This window comes from Apostichopus japonicus, chromosome 4 (genome assembly GCF_037975245.1).
Source record: "Apostichopus japonicus isolate 1M-3 chromosome 4, ASM3797524v1, whole genome shotgun sequence".
NCBI lineage: Eukaryota > Metazoa > Echinodermata > Holothuroidea > Aspidochirotida > Stichopodidae > Apostichopus > Apostichopus japonicus.
This window is the reverse complement of record NC_092564.1, coordinates 1,287,116-1,302,731: the sequence shown is the minus strand read 5'-3', so window position 1 is coordinate 1,302,731 and position 15,616 is coordinate 1,287,116. Positions and strand designations below refer to the sequence as shown.

Here is a 15,616-nt window from a genome sequence, read left to right as displayed (position 1 = left end):
GTATATGTCTTATATATGGACTGCAATAGGGGTATATGCCCTACACATGGACTGCAGCAGGGATATATATTCCCTATAGACTACAATATGGGTGTATGTCTTGGGACCATAACAATGGTATATGTGCTATGTATTGCAGCGGTATTTGCCTTAGGGAATGCAGTGGCATATGTCATGGACAAATGTCTTTCAAACAGTTTAATATTAATGTCACAGTTTTAAACATGCACTTAAACCTCCTATCAGTTTTCACCCTCTGAGCTACAAGGGGTCAACAGTTTTTCTCACATGGTGGAAAAATTTGCTATTTCACAGTGTATAAACAATGTCATGTAATTCCCAAAATAATTAAAGGGATCTGTTACTCAAAGTTGGTCAAATGTGTCTATATTTGACATAGGAAGACTGTTCTTTCTCGATATTTAACATTTTGGTTAAAAATTCTATACTGTAAAAATCCTTATGAACGAATGACATGGTTGATGGCCCACAAGGGATTGTATGGTAAAGAATCACAAAACTTACTGTTTTTCTGGTGATTTGTCAATTTGTAGATGTATCCTCCAGGCAGTGCAGAAGAATATCCTGAAATGGCTTATAAGAGACATGGAATGTACCACAATGAGTACTTTGCTGCTACTGGTAAGTAATGGCTTATAAGAAACATGGAATGTACCACCATGAGTACTTTGCTGCTACTGGTAAGTACTCACCCATATGGCTTATAAGAGACCTGGAATGTACCACCATGAGTACTTTGTTGCTACTGGTAATTAATGGCTTATAAGAGACCTGGAATGTACCACCATGAGTACTTTGCTGCTACTGGTAAGTAATGGCTTATAAGAGACCTAGAATGTACCACCATGAGTACTTTGCTACTACTGGTAAGTAATGGCTTATAAGAGACCTGGATTGTACCACCATGAGTACTTTGCTGCTACTGGTAAGTAATGGCTTATAAGAGACCTGGAATGTACCACCATGATTACTTTGCTGCTACTGGTAAGTAATGGCTTATAAGAGACCTGGAATGTACCACCATGAGTACTTTGCTGCTACTGGTAAGTAATGGCTTATAAGAGACCTGGAATGTACCACCATGAGTACTTTGCTGCTACTGGTAAGTAACATGGCTTATAAGAGACCTGGAATGTACCACCATGAGTACTTTGCTGCTACTGGTAAGTTATCACCCATAGGAGTTTTACAGGTACATAATAACCATTACAACCTAATCATTGATTATCTGGAAAACTTGAAACAATGAGAAAAAGAAAAAAAAATTGGAGATCAGTATTGTTACAACAGTTTATTGAATCTGTTTTCTTGTATTGACAATAGTTGAGTTGCATTTCAATATCAGAAGCACCAAATCCTTGGCACATAAAAGGATTCTCTGCCAGTATAACTTTATTTAATGCATTTTACATACTAAGTGCCATCCCATCCCCCCCCCCCCACCCCACAGCAGTAAATTATAAATTTATAAACACTTAAAGCTAAGTACAACATGATATCACAGATTGGTCAATGCTTCTCTCTTATTTTCAGATGGTCCGTCAGATCCATGGACTAATGGAATGGCGCCCTCACCTGGATATGCCTCCTCTGTGGCGTATACCCCATCTCCGGAGAGTTACAACCAGAGTGAACACGTAAGTTTATAATTCCCTCCCAGTAAAGTCCAACCCTTCTCATTATGCTTCATATGTTTTTGTGGCATTCACATGAATTCAAAAAAAGGGGGGGGTATGGAGGGGTGGGCAATGCTAAAATCCCCTCAACCCTGACTGATTAAGGTCATTATTGGAATGGCCAGGTGAACGTAGGTGTTACACCTTTATCTGTCCGGAGTTATGGTTTCATCTTGGACACTAGCCTCTTCTAAGTTCTCACAGGTTATTACTAGTTATGTCAACAACCTCCCCAGAAAGTGCTCTGTAACATTTTCTTAGTGTTATATGTCAGAGGTGGTTAAGATGTTGGTGTTTCTTGGCTTAAAAGGCTAAAGAAGACCAACATCATAGTGAACCATTATCTACCCAAACATATACTTGAATCGGAAAAGATACTACACAGGCGCGACAAAATGTGGTCCAAGTTGAGGAACGAGTGAAATGTTTGAGAAACTTCACATTCCCCTGAAGTCTTCTTTGTTACTTGCATTAACATAGGAATTTGTCTCTGCACACTATTCGTAATTTGTTGGTTTTGGATTGTTTATTGAGCAAACATCTCTACTGAGACAGGAAATGCTGTTTGTTACTTGCAGGTAGGCAAGTAATCTAGGGAGTTATGATGGTGCGTGTGTGCATGCTTGCATGTGTGTGGGAGTGTGCAAGTGTGCAAGTGTGAGATGAGTGACCATGTGACCATGACATCCCAAGAAGGGGTATGTTGCCAAGGGTCATACTTCTATTGTGGCTTGTCCGTATTGAGTAAGAATCTTGTATTGTTTTTGGTTGGAGTCAAATGTTACCTGGGGATTGTTGCTGAATGTCATACATAGCATGTGTCTTCTGCTCATAGAGTATAACTTGTGTACTGATTTGGGCGGTAGTCAAACATCATTTGAGGTCAGCAAAGATGAAAAGAATCATAATGTGTAGAATATTTGTACATGTATACATAATACATTGACCTATCACATACAATAATATTTTGTCATTGAGGTCAACATTCAGTTCAGGTCAGAAGGAGCTAAGATCTGAAAATCATGTTAAACAGAATTTATCATAATAGAGGAATGTCTCATACTAAGTATGTGCCTATATTTATTTTTTGTGGGGTGGAAAGTCAGTTAAGGTCACCATAGGTCAAACTGTGCTAACCCAAAATGCCAAACTTGGAGTTAAAGTCTGGGTTAAGAAATCCATCTTACTGTAATTGCAATAGCAATTAACCATTAAGTCATCACTCTGGTTAATAAATGATTTGTAAATTCAAAATATATATTTTTTATTTGCAGTTTATGTTCAAACAATATAGAGAGAGAGATTTGAAGGACTAGGTTCCCCCCCCCCCCTGTTTGATACTTTGAATGTTTCTCAAGCATTGTGAATAAAACTTGTATTTCTCTGCAGCCATACGGTTCCAATCCTGAAACCCTCAGTCTTCCCATATCTGCTGCCACCTATCGCCCTGGCCAGGCAGTGTCTTCATCGTATTCAACAACGCCTCCTGTGAATGGCTCCGAACCTGATTTAGGTAAGGCATTTAATGAGTATTGTTCCTGGTGTGAGAGACTTGATAAATAGCTTGGATAATGCCGCAGATGTGATGCAACCTACAGATTCATTTAACATAGATCACATGTGTTTAGTAATAAATCAATTGACTACTCTGACAAGAGTTCTGCTTATGCATTTTAATTTGGGATAATTATCATGTGAGGGCTGAACCAGCAAGCCCCAAACAGAAAGCACTTGGAGCAATTTTAATTGATGTAAATAAATAGAACCCTCATTTTCTGAAGTTTCATCCCATTATTCAGTATATTTACCCTTGGCTGGTGCCACATATACTGCAGTTGTTTTATTGTTTTGTTTTTTGGTGCTGAAAACAAACTCTTTGCTGGTACTCTAATGCCACCTGGTGAACCCAAAACAATAGCAGGATAGGATAGTTTCAAGGTTTTCCACAAGCCAAAAAAAAACCCAGTCATAAAGTCAGAACAAAATATATACAGCAATAAAAGGCTAAGACCAGGGTTTAATTATTTGTTGTGCAAAAGGGATTATAGAATGATGGAAAGGCATAGTAAAAAGTGCATACAATTTAAACTTTTTAGGTCAGAAGTAGCAAGGAAAATGAAAGGCACTTAGTGGAAGGTACTCATAGAGTTGTTGTAAAGCATTGTGATGTAATCACCTTATTCAAACACATAGCCAGGATAGTTCATATAAAAAGGTTAACTTTCTGGAACAATTATATTTTTGTTTGAATATCTTGCAGCAAGCAGAACAGGGAGTGCAGGTCCTGCTACTACAGCTGCTGCCAATGGAGGAGGAGGAGGAGGGGGAGGAGGAGCCCAGACTGGTGATGTCATGGGAAAGGCCCTTGCATCGGTGAGTTAACACTTTTAAAACTGTCCCTTGCATTTGCATTGTAATGTCTCTCATCATCTAAGTTACCTTCCACAGGAACTGGATTGCTTGTATGTTTGTTGTTTAATATTCTCTAAAAAAGAAGGTTGCACTTTAAAATAAAGGATCAACCGTCAGGTTTTACTTAACTACATTTCCACAGCAGATATGCACAGAGCCTACTATACATTTTTAAGACTTGGAGATGAAGTTTTTATTATGATTTCCATCTACTTTCAATGCGTTGCATGCTATTTGCATCTTATTGGACAAAGTCTGTAAGGCCAAACAAAATAAATAAATAGAACAACCAATATCAGTGCTGGTTACATTTCAACACCAGATTAAGTTTCTGAGAACCTTTTTACCAGCAATTAAGACTTCTCATAAACAATAGAAAAGTTTAGCATGGAAGACTTTTCTTTACACTTTATGAAACAGTGAGTTTAATATAAGAATAAGCCTGTATAGAGTGGAAGCCAGCATTACAGTTTGGTAACAAGGGTGGGAACGGAACAAACCCCTGAAAATGATGGCGTTTTAACGATAATAATCTTTCATAATTCTTGAAGATTTGACTGCCAATTATAATCCTTGACACTATGAAGTCAGTTATAAGTTCAGGAGTGATTCACTCTCCAAAAAGAAGCAATTTTATTGCAAATCCTCCCCGATATGTTTCCTATTAAAATCTGAGGTAAACTGTGATCCAATAGAGTTCATCAAAATAACCAATGAGATATTTCTGGAATTAAAACTCTGTCAACTAGTATGTGGCTAACTTGTGAATGGTAGATTTGGAAGAGGAAGTGGGTGGTGACCCAGAAGGGGGTCATGGTAGGCACAGAGCTGATATGTTACCAAATGTTTGAAGGTAAGGTAGATGAGAAAGTGCATATGATGTTTGGAGACAGGTAAGTACCATCTCTCGTATATAATATGTATATATACATATATATATCTAAACCAGTTTTTTGAGGATATTAGGCATTTAATGTACAAGTGTGATATTTCTGCTTGTGTTTGTTTAACTGAACCAGTGGTGTAACTGAGACCTACACACACACACACACGCCTGCACACAGTCACCACCCACACATGCAAACAACTGGAATTATGAAGCAGCTACTAGCCAGCGAAATGTTGCCTTATGTACAATAATTGAGTTGATTTGAAATGAAAAGTACTGAAACTCTGCTGTTGGTGAAGGAATGTGACATATTCTATTGATATTTCAATGTAAAACAAAACTAGAAAGGCAAATTAAAGATTGAAAATATGAACATTAAAACAAACCGGTACTTCTGTACCCACTCTGATGCGGTTATTTATTTAAGGTAGATTTCACTACTATTGTCTTGAGCTAGTAAACTCTTCTTTCTAAACCTCATGCATTGATTTTTACTGTTCAGAAAGAATAGTGCCATAAATGTCACCAGCTAGCCCCTAGTGGATCTGCTCAAGTCCCTATGACCCCATTTTATAGACATGTTTTGTGAGACCTCCTTGACATTTATTAACCTCTGACAGTGGAAGGATTGGCATTGCAGGTCCTGGTGAGGTCCCTTGGGTGGTTCCATCCAAAATTGTCAGATGGGAGTCGTGAGGGAGGGGTAAATAACAGCCAAGGGGTCAAAGTGACATCGATTAACTTCCATAAGCTGAGGCGTCTGATGAGTTCTACCCCTATGAAACGTTTCCCATTGTTACTGTTTTGTTGCTTTGAAAGCAAATGAATTGTTCTCGGAATCTTGTCTTAGTACATGCCACTCTGTGACCAAACGGTTAAAGGATATGAGGGCACAATTATAATTGGACAAAACAATGGATGAGTCCTTGATAATCACAACTGTTTGATGACCCATTTATTGAAGTCAGAGCAAACTGGTTTGCTTGGCCATTCATTTCAATTTCTCTGCACCTTTATCCCTCCATTCCTACCCCCACTCACCCCATCCCTCCATCAATCCTGACCACTAGCTGATGAAACATGAAGAGAAAATGACAATCCCAAAGCTTTTGCATGTTCAAATTGATATTGTCTATGGTCTACCACCCCCCCTCCACCAACTCCAACTGCACCCCCCCCCCTGACTTCACCACTAGTTGCTTAGTAACTTCCCTTCAGTCCTTTATCAATAACTCTAAATTAGTGCTGTTATTGCTACGTTCAACTTGTACAGAAACACATGGGTTTGTGTTTTGTTTCTCACCATCCACATGTTTTGGAGAGTATGTTTTAGCCAGCATTGCATATCTTATTGTGAAGCACTGGGCAATGCTTAGTTTATATGTTTTATTTGATTTGATTGTGGGTGGCTTTTGGACATTATTCATAGTCCAGCATCATCATCGTCGTCGTCCGGGCAGTACAGCTGCAGCTTGAGTACAGCTGTTACTTACACGCTGCTGCCCAGTGGAAGCAAAGAGGACTTGAGCTAAATTTAGTGACTAATCCACCGTTTGCACAGGAAGGGGATTATTTTCCATTGTTGCTGAAATAATTTTAATGCTATTAACTTGCCCCCGAAACATCACCAATACTTTTGCGTCACTTTGATTTTGAATCTTAAATTTGTTGTAATGTAAATAATGCTAGTTTTCAATGTCATTGCATAAAGTTAAAATCTTTTTTGACAACCTTTTCCTATCTTCGATGGGGTAAAGTGTCGGTCAAGGCTGCAGTTGCCATTGCAGACGAGACTGAGCTTGTGGATTCATTAATGTGATCAACAGACAAGCAATGCTATGCCAGGTTAGGCAGTATAAATGAGAAAGCCAGATATTGAGCCGCTTTACCCTGAATCCGGCAACAAACTGTATTATCAAGTTTAGAGGAAGATACGGTGGCAATACCATCAGTCAATCGTGTAGCTAATAAGAATCACAGGATGGAACCCCAAAAATCATGAAATATCATTAAATTCTCAGGAAAATTCCCAGGGTGATCTATTCCATGGAGATTGACATCTTAAACATTTATAAGATTCAAGCATGAAATTGGTTTTCACTCTTAAGATAACAGCTTCAATATTCCTCTCCAAGATGATGTCGGCAAAAATACTTTTAGCCGAGCTGTCTTTGTCTCAAAAGTTTCAAAATGCAGAACAACTGACAGTTATCCCAGTCAATTCAATGGTATAATGCCACCGGTACTTTGTCTTTCACCCACCTTGTTTGCTTCTTTGAAGTCCCAACTTAAAACTCATCATTTTATCATGTTCTTTAATGATTGATCTCGGTTTTGATTCCTTGCTGGAGGCAAAAGGAGTTAATGCAATGGTGATAGCATGTATGTGTGTTTATGTATGTGATGCTTGTAAATATGGTAACTTTAAAAGTTAATGGTGTCATTTGAGGTCAACGGAGGTCAAAGTCTGAAAACTTTATGAATACGCTACCTCAAAAAGTACATCTTTGTTGAACTGCATATGTGGTTTGCAGATTTAGCTTGTTGAGTACAAGAACCCTTTTGAAGTTGGTGGAGGTCAAAGGTCATTTGCGTCAACATTTAAATGAAAGTCTGAAAATCTTGTAAACACGATAACACAAAAGGCACATGTTTCTTGAACTTATACTTAGTATGTAGATCCAGCTTGGTGAGTGCAAGAATCCTATCGAAATTGGCAGAGGTCAAAGGTCTCATGAGGTCAACAGGCATCAAAGTCTGTAAACCTTCTAAAAATGATCACTCCAAAATTGATGCTACAATTTATCTGTGAATTCTCCAATGCTATGATTTTCTTTTTGTGAACATAGTCAAACAAAGTTAGTTTATAGTTAGTCAAATTCATTTTAGTTCTGTGGAGGGTCTCCATAGGTCTTCAATAAAACATACCTGGCATCCAAGTCATGAAATCTGCTTCAGAATTCATACTCATGCTTTAAATGTGCCCTTTAACCTCCAAAAGGGTTTCTCCCTCTGAGCTCCAAGAGGTCAACAGGTTACCTCAAATGGACACAAACTGGCTCAAGGGGGGGGGGGGGGTAACAGGTTATCTCAAATGGTGGAAGAGTTGGCCATTTTTTCAAAAAAAATTCATCTTTAAACACTGTCATGTAATTCTCAACAATTATTAAAGGTATTTGCTAGCTAAAAGTTGGTAAAATGTGTCTCTATTTCACTTAGGAAGACTGTTATTTCTGGATATTGAAACATTTTGAGAAAATTGTATGGCAAGGAATCACAAAACTAACTAACCTTGTTTATATCAGTTTCATTAATTTATTGATTGATTTTTTATTTATTTTCTGATTTTGTTTGGACTACTTTATTTCTTTTATTACTCTGGACTTATCTTATACTTGTTTTTTGTAATATTTTACTATAGTCACATGTAAAGTACTTTGAAATATTCTTTTTTGTAAAGCATTAAATAAAGATATATATTATAATTATATACGTTGGCTAGGTTTGAAAGTTATCCCAGTAACTTCAATGGTTTACTGTAGGTTAGCTATGTTTTTAATGTATTCCAGTTATTCCAATGATATGTTATTCCAATGGTATGCTGGCTAGGTTTTGAAGTTATCTCATTTTTAATACTTTGATAGGCATCATTGAATTTTCAGAACAATACTAAAATTCATGGATAAAACATGATCAAATTATTAAAACCTGGTATTCTCTTTTGGACAGTGATGCATCACTTTGATGGCTCATAGAATGCAAAAGCGTCGCTTTCAAAAAATTCAACAATGAAATGCAGAACAGAAGAAATTCAGTAAACTTTTTGAAGGTGAAAGATTTGAACAAGTACCATGCTCATAAAAAAAATCCACAGAATACAATATGAACCATGTTGTAATACAGTGCTCATACAAATCCACAGAATACAATATGAACCATGTTGTAATACCATGCTCATACAAATCCACTGTATACTTATAGTGTGGCCGTTACAAAGAATTGAAATTTAAGTAGCGTCCTAGGATGGTGTTTTATAGTTTTTGAGTTATCAGTATAACTGAAGTATGTGTGAAGCCAACACAATTGATTATTTAGAAGTAACACTTATCGAATCATTTGCAGTATTTCAATATCTTTCCTTTTGCACAAAGTTGTCCAATTATTCTGCAAAAAAAAAAAAGATCTGAATTCTCAAAAAGTAATTGCAATTATCTGGGAGATGTAAGTGGCAGTGTTGAGATAGAGATAAAAATATGTTAAGCAGTAAATTTTCACTCTGATGTCTTAAACTGAAACTTAATACACTATCACTTATTACATCAATACTTATAACTAGATATCATACTGTTACTTATTATAAAGGTAGTTGTTACATTGGTACTTGCACAGGTACTAATTACTTGTGACTTCTCACAGTGGAAACTTGCTACACTGATACCAATTCTCCCGTGACCTATTGACCCTTGAATGTATAGTTAGTACACTGGAACATGTTAAAGTATGGCCCATTACTCATTGCATTTTGAATATACATAGTTGGTGTTTATGGCTTTCTGACTCTGTGTAATTGGTCACTGTTTTACCAGAACTTATTACATTAATTGGTACCTATTTTGTTTAGGAATCTAGAAAATGATAATTTTTTTGGCAGTGGGCCCTATGACACGGAAACTTATCACACTGGGAATATTGACAATGCTAGTTTGTTACTGTCTATCATAGTAAACAGCATTATTAACTATCGTTATGGAACTTAATAGTCTTAACAATTATTATATTGGAACATAATACAGTGAGAACTTAATATGTAGGAACATAGGAACTTAATACAATGGAACCATAACATTAGTACTTCCCACATGCAGTCTAATGGGTTACCTACAGTTCATTGTTGTTCTATTTTATGGAGTCCTTTTATACTTGTCTGATGTAACTTCAGACCCCCTCCCCACCCCCCCTTCCAAAAAAATGGAAAGGAACAAGCACTATCATTTCCAATCCACTTGTTTCTTGAGTTGTTTTTCCCCAAACTTTTGTGGTCCTGGTAAAGTTTCCTGAGATGGATGATTTAATGGCTCAACTGGCAGGTTATAAATCATCTCCTCGGCAGTTCCGTCCCAGTAGACTCTTGCAGTTTACATTCTTTCCAGATTTTTCGTAACCTACGATTTCAGGGATATTTTTGGAGTAAAAAAAAAAAGCTGGAGATTATTGAGGTCATTCCACCAAAGCTGGAATTCCCCTGGTAGTGGTTGACATCACTGTCTTTGGTTTCTGCTGCATAGTGGTTGGCCCTCTGTGGTAGGTTTCTGTTACTGAAACACCTTTACGTAAAACTGTCACAAAGAATGTACCAGAACGGAATGAGAAAGACCATACCATGAAAAATAAAAATGTGTAAAAGAAAAAAGGAAAGAAAAACACTTGCCTTGAATTAGAATACATATATGAGATGGTGACACCTATAATAATCCTGGTGTGCCTAGATCAGGCAGCCTTGTGGAGTAGATATGGTAGCTGGTGATGATGGACAAAAGAAAGATAATTAACTGGTATTTTTCTGTTTCCTTTTGAATTTGATTCAGCACTAAGAATTCTATACTTGTGAGACTTTAGGGAACATCAGTATGTTCTTGCTTAAGTTGCTTCTTGCCTATAATGCCAGGATATTGTTGCCATGGTAACTCTCACTGACCAAAGACAGTAGATTTCTCAAAGTAGTTTGGTTTGTTGTTGTTGTTGTCTGAAGCAAGCTTCCAATTTTCAAATGATTGATTTGAAATTTGTATTAGTGTCTTCACAATCTGGGTAAAAATGAAAACTACATTTGTGCAACTTTCTCAAAGTACAGTCTATATAAATATACCACACTAGCATACAAACAGCTCAAAATCTCTCTCAGTAATTTTATACTTAACTTCCTAACTTCTCAACGGCAATTCTAGATATTAGAGAATTTAATATGACAGTGAGCAGAACGCTATTGGAGGGAGGGGGAGGGGGGATTGGGGGGTTATTCTGAAAGTAGTACCATGAGGAAATCTATTTGTGGGGTTATTGCTGATCAGTTGTGAATATGGCTGATCAGCTTTGGTGCTACATTTTTCTTGGGGGGGGGGGGGGAATATTGACACCAAATATATGTAAGAAAGGGAGGAATAACCAAAATGCAAAACATAAACACAAATGCAGATAACTGTTGGTATCCATATTAGTATTCTTCTTTCATAACCTTCGGTGCTTATCACTCTTCTCCATTTTTTGAACCAGCTGCTTTTGATGGATTTTCATACCAAAGAATTCAACATTTTCTTGCTCAGCTGCTACGGGTTAATCACACTTTGTAAAATTCCGGTGTTTATTTTCTCTCAATGGTCAAATTCCATAGACACCTAGAGTCCAAGTGAATTGTTCATGATCACTGTGTGACATTGACAACCCTACTCCCTTTATTTTGTCCTATTTGGGTTCCTCTACCTCAATAGCCAGGATTGTTTTACCTGGATGTCCCTACCATTTATGATACCTTCATTCAAGTTTAACCTGTCTCCATAATATTCCTTCACCAGGAGGGCAACCAATGCAATTGTTCACTTATTCATCATTTCCTTGAGAGTAAAATAATTTTGAAATAAAAGTTGTTTTCTTGGTTCAGCCGGGGCTGTTTATTACTGTGTGTGTTACTGTAAGACTCTTGAATGAGGAGGAAGTGAACCCCAAGGGGTCAAAAGTATCCTGGAGTAGACCTTTGTAACCTGACACCTCCAGTAAGCAGGAAATGAGGTTGTTAGACTCTTTGGGATGTACTATTATCACAGAGGGGTACCACAGAAAGAAAGAAAGTTGACTCCTGTAGTGGGGAGTTTGTGGTCTAATTAATACGATAAGAAAACGGTAGTAATTATGTCAGAATTTAGCAACAAGCAAATGCCAAAAATAGGAACAAATATATCAAAGCAATATTGGAGAGTTTTCTTTTCTTTTTTCTTTCAAGATTTATATCAGAAGATGTAAAACATTAAGTTTGAACAAAATGTTCGGTGATGGACTATGAAACATATAAATTACATGGTTTAGACAGGAGTAACACTAGTATGCCCTCAATGAAAAATACAGCCTTCATATATCTCACCAATTTATAAACCAAGCAACTTGTGTTGACCACAAAGATCACAAGGATTTTAAAAAGGAGGGGGTGCCTGATCACTAAGCCTTATGAATGAAATTAATGTGTGATTGAATAATATGTGGCTTGGCCAGACACAGAGTTACTTCCAAAATGCAAGCTGCAGGTCTAAGACATAGTTTGTTTTTGTAATAGTAAGTTATTTTGAGAGATTTGTTGTGAAATGGATGTGGATCGGATACACTCTTTACTACCGTTCTTCTCCCACGACCTTCCCACCTTACAGTAGAGTACTTTACACTTTTATAGGTGGGCTGATCTTGGCAGAATAGTAGGCTGTAATTATGGTCAAATGGGTAGATGAATATTACATGTAACATCGATATAAATTTGCAAAAATTAACCTGTTATTTGCGATAAACAGATTCATATTGAATCCTTCAGTCATTTCCACTGAAAGATATGTGTTGTATTCCACTGTCTGTAGAGTCACTGTAAGAAACAGCAATGACTAGAATGAATTCATGTACTTACCATACTATTTGAACATGGTAACTTTACAATCCGATATATGAGTTTAATCGTAGTCTTTGTTCTTTGTGTTTTAATTTCTTTATGTGATTTGTTATGCAAATCATAGCATGAATTAAATAAATGTTCTCTCATTCATGTGACTGGATTAATGTTACAGATGCAAAATTTGTACTGTCTGGGTACTAAATGTTTTATTTAATGATTGCTTTGTATTAATTGATACCAAAAATAGGGAGGATTGCCCCAGAGTTTTCCAATGATAGTCGTTTAGCTATGTCTGTGTGGGATGGTACACAGTCCCCATGAATGCATTTCTTGAATTGCATCATGTACTACCATTACCAACTAGTGCCTCCTCGGATAGAGTTTTATAATTGATAATGCTAAAACTGAACGTTTGTTAAACACTTCAATCTCTACAGATACATTATATATATATTTAGCTGACGATCGGTTTATCCAGTCCCTGATTTCTCGTAGTGAACTATTAAAAGCCACATAGCTTAAGAGGCAAACGTCACATAATAATTTTTGTATTCTATTTTAGTGGCATGTTTACATGTAGCACTAATGATTTATCTAGTCATGGTGTCTCATAACACATGTTCTTCAATTAATCGCCAAATATTTTGTCAAAATCAACTTCTGACATAGATGCCTGGCTTCAATGATGTGTCATGCATGACACCCCTGTTCTTCATGTTACCCAATGAAGAGGAGAGAGGGGGAACATTGGTGTTAGAGGAACATGTGGGGAAGCAATTGAATTATGATCATGGTAATCCCTATAGAGCAGCTGCATGATCAGCAATAGACCACAGGACCTGCTAAACTCCCAAACGTGTACAGTAGTAGTAGTTGTAATAGTGCTGTGTGTCATGCCAGCTACACATCAAAACACATTTTATAGATACCTTCCGAGGGTAACCTTTTGTCTACAAAACCCTCTGTGAAAGTGGCATGTCCCAGCTCGGAATTTTGGCAACAGGGAGACTGGAGAGAGAGAGAGCTGAGAGACTTTTTGCTGCTCAGAAGCGTATGTTGATGATTTATGGCTGGTTCCCTGACCTGTGTGGCAAAAGAGGAAAAGCAGACTTGACTGTGTATGCATAGGATCTGAGTATAGAACACATGGCAATGAGTGGGACAGTTACTACACTACAGGCAGGCAATAGGATTCTACCATTGTTATGATCAAGGAACTACTTGCTTTGTTTATTTGCTTGCTAATCAGTCTCTTTGTTGTATCTCTTGTCTTGAAAAAGGATGTGTGGATGGAGATAAACTTGAGTTGGAAGACAATTCTTGGAGACTTCTTCTGGTTTTAGATTTATCTGACAGGAAGTGTGGTAGGAAGGATTTAGCAAGGCTGCATGTGTTAACTGTGTGTTTGATAGCATTGATTACATAATATCAGTACTGTGTAGCCAGTGACCTATTGGAGCAGTGTTCACAGTGTTACTGGTTAGCTGCTACACAGCTCAAGTTATATTACCATTCAAGGAACTGTATGAGCAGCAGCAAGAAAGTTGGTTATGTTTGACGGGAAAAAACAAAAACATGTTATATAGAGTCAAGTGCACTTAGAAGATTCAGATAATATCCTGTGAAATTTGAAGCCAAACTTAACCAACGGGGAAACTCAGACCTGATTTGGAAGGATCAGGTTACAAGGGAAAGTTTGTTTTTTCACCTTTCTTGAGGGTTTTGTGTAATTCTTGATCACATAATCTGGAGACATGTTTTAGTTTGGTTTGTAACAGTGCTCATTCTGGAAGGAATTCATATTTGCAAGGAGGAAACTCAACTCTTGATAGAGATAGTACAAGAGGAATTCATATATTAATGGTTTCATTTCAACTATTGAAAGAAATCAGAAACATTTCACATCAAGTACCATTGGCTGAGTGAACTAATTCCTAACTGCAGTCTTCACTATTGTTCTAACTCTGTAAATTGACTTGTCCAAAAGTCACATTCTATCCTTAACTTGAAAGGAGTGGACATAAATGTTTGGGAATTAAACTGGTGTAAACCTTCATTGTGGTAACTAGTAGAATTCCCAGGTGACTCAATTAAAACATTAAAGGAATATATATTGATTTTTGCAAAGGTTAAAGTTCAATTGTTATTTTGGTTATGAGAGGTATGGAGAGGCTTCAGATGGATTCTGGGTACGTACCAGTGACAGGCAGTACTGTAGGGTCGTACCAACAACCAACCATGTTCATTCCAAGCTTTGCGCATCCACATTTCTCTTGGGTAAGATTAAGCAATACTCACTCAGTGTACCATCATATAGTAGTTATTCCTGTGTATGTAACCAGGACATATTAATTGTGATTTTATTAATTTTATTTTGTTCACGGTATTCGGGTATTTTCCCTGCACGTTATTAATTCACATAGATCTGTATTCTTTTAAATTTGAAGAATCATTACCAGTCAGAAATTTTGTGAAACAAATTAAAATACTATTTAAATTGTCTTGCTAGGATTGCAGCTATTATTATTGATAGTTGATTGGAAAATGATCAGTTTGTTCGTTAAGTTTGGTAGCCACGTAATGCTTTGACGTACTGTTTAGCGTTACTGGTACAAAAATGGACTCTCAGTCCTTATGCACAGAGAGTTCGTTGAATAGTCGCAAATGAGGGAAAATTGAATTTAATGTCATATTTGTAGCTGGAATTGGATATTCATTCTTTACATGACATATTAAAATCATATCTGTATTTCTCAATGTAATAATACATGTATGGGTGACAGTCATCAGTGTAACCCCAAATATATGCTAGAAATTAAACTAATGGTCACAAAAGTAGACAACCTGAACCTCCAGAAAGTACTTTTGAATACTTTTAGCTAACATTTGGGCCCGTTCTTATGAATGTGGCATTATTGTGTACCATTTATGCAAGTATTTACACAGTACACTACAGGTTACCCCCCCCCCCCC

The 15,616-nt window shown here is 37.0% G+C and overlaps 1 protein-coding gene across 7 annotated transcripts in view; it reads left to right on the top strand.

The window, feature by feature from the left end:
* The window catches only part of LOC139966070 (transcription factor 12-like), a 139,419-nt gene that overhangs the window by 93,070 nt on the left and 30,733 nt on the right, over nucleotides 1-15,616 (top strand). For all 7 annotated transcript variants that reach the window (XM_071968730.1, XM_071968731.1, XM_071968729.1 and 4 more), the window contains 4 exons: nucleotides 555-642; nucleotides 1,555-1,658; nucleotides 3,087-3,210; nucleotides 3,958-4,070. In XM_071968730.1, the coding sequence (XP_071824831.1) occupies nucleotides 555-642; nucleotides 1,555-1,658; nucleotides 3,087-3,210; nucleotides 3,958-4,070 (429 nt within the window). The remainder of the gene's footprint in view (nucleotides 1-554; nucleotides 643-1,554; nucleotides 1,659-3,086; nucleotides 3,211-3,957; nucleotides 4,071-15,616) is intronic.